Source organism: Microcaecilia unicolor, chromosome 3, assembly GCF_901765095.1.
Source record: "Microcaecilia unicolor chromosome 3, aMicUni1.1, whole genome shotgun sequence".
Lineage (NCBI taxonomy): Eukaryota > Metazoa > Chordata > Amphibia > Gymnophiona > Siphonopidae > Microcaecilia > Microcaecilia unicolor.
Window position 1 is genome coordinate 425,341,321 of NC_044033.1, and position 6,871 is coordinate 425,348,191.

General features: G+C 43.5%; 1 protein-coding gene across 1 annotated transcript; it reads right to left on the reverse strand.

Annotated features, from left to right (window-relative positions):
* Positions 1 to 209: 209 nt before the first annotated feature.
* MYCN (MYCN proto-oncogene, bHLH transcription factor) lies at positions 210 to 6,237 on the reverse strand. Its single transcript, XM_030195594.1, has 3 exons — positions 6,150 to 6,237; positions 4,491 to 5,255; positions 210 to 1,754 (listed from the first exon to the last, which is right to left on the reverse strand). The coding sequence occupies exons 2-3, from the start codon at positions 5,137 to 5,139 to the stop codon at positions 1,126 to 1,128; spliced, it is 1,278 nt and encodes a 425-aa protein (XP_030051454.1). The 5' UTR covers positions 5,140 to 5,255; positions 6,150 to 6,237; the 3' UTR covers positions 210 to 1,125.
* Positions 6,238 to 6,871: the final 634 nt, after the last annotated feature.

Consider the following 6,871-nt stretch of genomic DNA (forward strand, 5'->3'; position numbering starts at 1 on the left):
AGGGGGGAGGAGGAGAAAAAAAAAAAAATCACAGGATGTCATGAAATCTCTCCTCGATTTCTCAATTGTAAGTGTTTTAGCAGCATGAGCAAACCAAAGAAGAAAAAAGTCCCTGGTCAGGAATTTTACTGGGTGAATGCCTGATAAATGTAAATAAAAACAACAAAGCTTACTCGAAAAACAAAGCACATCAATTAACTGCTATTTATTTTCATAAACATGAGGTATTTCAAAAGTGCTATAAAGATGCAGCACTAAAAATGTACATCGTTTGAAAAAAAAAAAATTTAAAACATAGAACTTTGCAGTTACCAAGTTCTATGCACCAAACATTAACAAATACATTAACAGGAAGAAACAGGCTAAGAAAAAGGCATATATAGTCAATTTCTTTACAAAAGTTTTCTTAGTTCAAAAAAGTGATAAAGTAATATCTACTCAAAACTTTCACAACTCATTTTCATACGAAAATATAAGTATCAAATTTAGTTATGTATCAGCGTCATACTAAAGTATACAGGCAGTGTAAGAATTAGTACAGTACATAACAGAGATTAACAATATATTTGTATACAAAAACATGCCCCTCAAACATTGAGGTATTACAGTACTTAGGTATGAACTTCCAGTCAAAATCTGGCAGCTGTAGCTACCTCTCATAACCCAGGACATGTACAAAAGGCCAAGTGTATAAATGGTATATACAGAAATTTCCCCAGAGGTACAAAAATTAATGGTAACCCCCAAGTAACATCTGTGTGAGAACATAAGCACCTTTAAAAAAAGGAATGAATGCTTTAAAAAACTGAACGCAATGTCATCAGCAGCTCAAAATTGCTCACAACATTTAAAAAACATCTAAAAGGTGTTATGAAGATTTACAAAAAGGAAAAAAAATATATAAAAAAAAATTCTGTAGTGGTTGTTCATATTCATCAGGCCATTCAACACCTCGCAAAAACAACGGCCAGTTGTTCTCAACCCAGATAAAACAGTTTATCATCAACTACATAGGGGACTGGAGTGAAAGTAAACCAACATTCGTAACGTCAAAAAACACTTTTTTTTTCTGAAAGAATCGAAATGTGCAAAGTGGCAATGAGAGGGTCCGTGTTTGACAAAGGTTTAGCAAGTCCGCATGTGCTCCGTTTTCTTTAGCAGCCGCTGCTGTCTGGCTTGTAATTTTTCCTTCTCCAGCAGCAATCTGTGCTCCTCCTCCTGGAGGGTGTGAACATACTCGGTGGCTTTTTTCAGAATGACAACTTTTGCAGCTTTCTCGTTTTTCATCAGTTCAGGCACGTGATCCCTCAGGGTGAGGAAACTGGACCTTAGGTCATTGCGCCGCTGGCGTTCCAAGATGTTATGGTTGCGCCTGCGTTCACTGTCCTCAGAGTCAGAGCTCCGAGGACTCAGGCTCTTGGTCTTTGGTGGGATCATGCTCTTAACTAGACGGGGCATATCATTTTTCAATTTTTTCTGCGGTGGTGCGTCTTCATTTTCCCCATAGGAGGAAGGAGCAGCATAGTTGTGCTGCTGGTGGATCGGCGCACAGCGTTTCAGAATCAGTTCATTTTGCTGTGTCCTCATGGAGGCAGTGGTGGCATTCTTGTGACGTACGGTGATGGTGAAAGTTGTAACAGGCTTATGAGAGGACAAGGCGCGTCGTTTCTCCACCGTCACTACATCGATTTCTTCCTCATCCTCATCTTCATCCTCATCTTCATCTTCATCTTCATCATCATCATCATCATCATCTAGAAGAATCAAAAAAAGGAGAAAAAAATTTAGCCACTCCAGTTAAACAAACCTGCACAATATAGAAATACAAAAACAAATTATCACAATTTATAGAACTCAAAGCACAGGTAATAAAATAGGTACCTCAGCATGAAAAAGTTTAGTTAAAATACTCTAAAGTGGCCCAGTGATGAGAACAATGGGCTGAGCACCAAGGAAGTCAGAGTTCAAATCCTGCTTTTGCCACTGACCATGACTTACCCAAGGCCTCAATACAGCACTTTCCACTGCCTCAGGTATTCACAAATTGTAAGGGAAGAGATGTGGAGGCGTATTTTCAAAGCACTTACACTTGCAAAGTCCCACAGGTGAAACTTTGTAAGCCTAAGTGTTTTGACAATAAGCCCCACCCATATTGTATATAAATAGGTATCACAACTGTTCAGTGCTGCATATGTCCAGCAGCACTATTAAAAAGTTAAGTATTTATTATTACATTTCTAGATCATGAGTCCTATACTGTAAAACTAGAGTCCAGTTGAATGGTACAGAGCCGGAGAAAAATCTCCCACTGCACTGTGGTCATATCAGCAGGCCCATATACAGACAGAGGCCCAACCCAGTCCTACAGCATCTCAAGTACCAAATTAAAGAAAACGAAGAACCTGTGATATAGGGCATCCCCATAATGACAAAAAGCTTGACAGCAGAAAACCACAGAGTGATAAAAGGAAAAAAAAAATAACAATAGTTCCAAGCAATTATGTACAAATACAGGACTGAAGAGACACCATCACGTGTCAGGACCCAAGCAAATCTAAAATAAAATACCAAATAGCACTGCTGTAAAGCAACCTGGAGAGTATGTGCATGGTGTGACCAGGTCATTCTGTTCTGTCCTGATCAAGGAGAACAGCTCTGAAAGATAGTTAGTCCAGTAACTATTGCCAAAAACCTATTTTTTGATCTTTTCTTCTACAAGGAGGGCACGACGGGGGGGGGGGGGGGGGGGGGGGGGGGGGGGGGAGATGTGCACAGGGCAAACACGTTTTAGTTCACAGTTTTAATAAAAATATAAAATCAACTTGTTTTAATTCCTAGATTAATGCATTTTAAATTGATTTAGCACATATACTAAATATTGAAGGCACCCTATCAAACTGGATGTGTGCTAAGAAATCCATATTCCTAATGTAGGCAGCAGAAAACACAAGAAAGCCTCAAATTGTCATAGGTGCCACAGATCTGCCTACAAGAGGGGGGTGGGAGGGGGGATTAAAGAAAACCAAATTCTACTTCAATATACAGCCCACTGCTCCTCCTTGTGATCTTGGGAAAGTCACTAAACCCTCCATTACCTCAGATGAAAATCTATCTGTAAACACTCCCAATTACCTACTGTTCCTAAATGTAACTGGCTTTGACCTACTACTAAAATTGGGTGTCACAGATTAGCTCATACCCAGCACCCCAGGGAAGAACTATGTGGCAAAATGCAACCAATAGAACAGAGCTTCCTGAATTTACCCTAGTGATCCCATAACCAAGTCAGTGTTTCTATGTATCCTCAAGGAATATGCATGAGCTAATCTGCATGCATTGAGGATTCTCCACATGCAAATGTATCTCATGCATATTCATTGTGGATATCTTCAAAATCCAATGGACTGAGGTCAGAAGGCCAAGTTTTGGAAAGCCCTGTATTTAAAAGAGCCAGCAGTAAATCTGAGGCACAGAGTCATTTTCCAACAAAACCATGGCTTTAACACAGAGTCACTCCTGTGTGTAAAAGAGACCCATTAGAAAGCACAGCGATGGAGAAGCCATCCTCCCCTTCCACTTTTTTCTCTAAGCATTAAACTGGCGCACTGGAGGTCACAACGGATGCAGAAAATAAAAAAAATTTGGTATGTACAAGTTAAAAGGAAGGGAAAATGAGACAATTGCTGGTGTTATTCTAAATCAAAATGCAAGATTGTTCCAGTCTATAGGGCTCTTTAAGGCAGGATTTTGGTTTGCTGCCAAGAAGACAGCTGTTGGGAGGAAGTACTTCCTCACTGAAAGCTGTCAAAAGCACAGACATTAAAGGGATAGCAAGCCTTTAGAAACAGGAGGCTTATCGTCAAGTTTAGCAGATTGCCATATGGATCTACTTACATACATAGAACAGACAACGATCGATTTATTTTATAACTATGGAACATATGTTTTCAGGGTCAGAATCACATAGACTTTAGCCCCATTGTCCGAACTGGGCCTTAATGTATTTTTTTTTTACCACCAGTTTTGGTAGACTACAGTGTACTGCAGTCTTTAAGAGGCTGCTCCAATTTTTATACGATGGGTAAATTTAAATACTTCCCGGTCTATACTGCTCACCAGGAGCCTAGCAAGCCTTCCTTGAACTTTATATTGGTTGAAAAACAAAACCTTAAATCGCTTCTTAAAATTACTATATTGCGCTTTATTCCCCAGCCCGAGCCAACTCGGCTTTTTTTTCTTTTTAAATATGAAAGTTAAGGAGCATCTGTACAGCCGGTACCCACAAGCGGGGGTCAATCACCCCCAGCTCAAACAGCAACAGGGAGCCGGGCCACGCCTGCTGCCACCTACTGGCAGGCAACAGAGAGGCAACCTACCACACCAGCCAGGTTTCGAAAAATAACAAGCCAACTATTAAAAGGCTCACAGATTGGGGAAAGAGGAATGCAAAGGAGATCATGCAGGGCTGCCAGGCAGAGAGCGATGCTTACCGGAATCACTGGGACTATCATCGCCGGAGCTACCGGAGCTGCAGTTGCTGCTTGCCGAGGCAGGTCTGGCAGTGGCTGTCACGACTGCTGCTCCAGCGGGCGGCCCCTGTCCACCCCCCTTGTTTACGGGGAAGGGAAACACCACGGCGGGATCCACGCAGTCAGCCACGGAATTGTTTAGATCGGGCTCGCCGCCGGTGCTGCTGACTGGCACTGGGATGGTGGCGGCGGCGGGGCCCCCCGGGCTGGGCTTGCCTAGCTTCTCGGTGACAGCCCTCTCCAGCTTCTCTCGGGCCGAGAAGCCGCTCCACATACAGTCCTGGATGATGATGGAGTTCAGGTTCCACTCGCCCAGCTCGCCGCTCTCCGCCCCCAGCAGCTCCGTCTCGGGCTGCAGCAGCAGCAGCTCAGACGCCCAGTCCAGATCGTTGGTCGCCACCGCCGCCCCACGAATGCCCGCATCCCCCTGCAGCCCGGCCCGGCTCGGTGACAGTGGCGGCGTGGGCAGTAGCTCGAACTTCTTCCAGATATCCTCCCCCGGTGGGGCTGAGTCCGGCCCACAGAAGTAGAAATCGTCTTCGTCCGGGTAGAAGCAGGGCTGCAGGGAGTCAAACTCCAGATCTGGGTTTTTATTCACCACTCCCGGCATTTTCGTATGCCTATAGAATTTTTATTCCCAAATGGATCTGTGGGGGGTCTTTTTTTTTCTCTCTCTCCCTCTCTTTACAATATTTAAGTCCGCAGAAAAATCCCCAAGTTCTGAAGCTAGAATAGATGAAAACAAAAGTTAAATATCAGAAAAAAATTCAGATCCTCATCTTAACAGTAAAACAAAGCTTCTGTAAATTGTTAATAAGTGAACAAAAAAATAAAATATAGCAATGACTTATGGCAAAAATTAATCCCTTCACTCAGTTTCTGTAGCTGCATGAAGTACCACCAAAGAGATACCCGTTTGCAAAGAATTCTTCATTTGAAACTTGTGCAAATTACGATCCTGGCCATTTGGTGAGATCAATATTTAAAGACATGGATAAAAAATCCCAATAACTTCGCTTGACCAGAATTAGTATTTATTCTATTACTTGCCTTTAACAGCTCCCACACTAACAGTAATGCAGTTACATCATGCACTTAAAATGTCTTTGGGCTGCATTTCCCAAAGTGTTGCTCCTCCTGCAATCAGACCTCTGTATTAAAAAGCAGCTGAGCTGACGTTATACCATTAAAAAAAACACACACACACAAATTATGTCTAGTCTCATCTCCGCGAAATACAGATATCAGTGCATTCCATTTCGATCTGATTTGTTGCCAAATGGCACCGATAACAGGACAAAGTGCGAGGACTTTTAGGTGGCGGCTACCAGTTTCAAATTTGAAATACTTCCCAAAATGTGAAAGCCTGATCTAAGACATGAGTGAATTAATAACAATAATAAAATCCCCACGAATGCACTTCTATACCTCCTGTCCAAATCCTGCACACTTCTGCGAAAATAGCGCATTACACAACTAATCTATAATTATATCGTTTTTATTAATAGGAGAAAAAAAAATCAGTGCACCCGTCTCTGTCCCTTATTAGATCGCACGCCTATTGTGTACATGACTCGCCTAGTTCTCAGCTCGCAGCGCTGCAGCCTCGCAATTCCTCACCTCCCGCGGGTGTCAGCCCGTCCGCGCGCGCCCCGTGCAAGCAGCGCCGCGAGGCCGCCTCCGCGCGCTCACTCTCAGTTCCCAGCAGCCAGAGTATCACTGACCAGCCCTGCGCTCGCCGCTCACTGATTATTAACTGGGGGGAGGGAGGGGGGGCGGAAAAACCCGACACCCGGGGGAAGCGCCGGCTGGAAAGGGTTTGTAGACAAGCCCCACCCCCTTTACTTCCATAAGATGCCGGGGCGGTGTCACAGCTTTCGCGCCAAAACCAGCCTGTCTTTATCCTTCCTAAAGTAAAGGGGTGGCTTGAGGTAATTTGTGAACCTTCCCCCTCCCCCGCCAAAATCAAGCACACCGACCTATGTAGGGGAGGGGGCCAGAAGTACTATGTCCGACTAGAAGAAAAAAAAAAGGGAAAAAGCCCCTTTAGCACACTATTAATGCTTCCGGCTTCGAAAGCAAAGGTGGGGCAATTGCACGTTTACCTTTCTTTCCACCAGCCCGACATAATTTTAAAGGTTTCAAATTGCAGCAATAATCCTGAGTATGTTGCAGTTGCTTTGCATAAGGGGTGGGCGTTTGCCAAGATTGTGTGAGGTTTGCCATTCAGTGCCTGGATGAAAGTTGGTGATCTGCAAAAGGAAGTCATTACTTAGCGTTTAATCAGACTGTTTGATTAACCGAGGATTTATTTATTGTGCTTATAAAACTAGGGAGGAGGA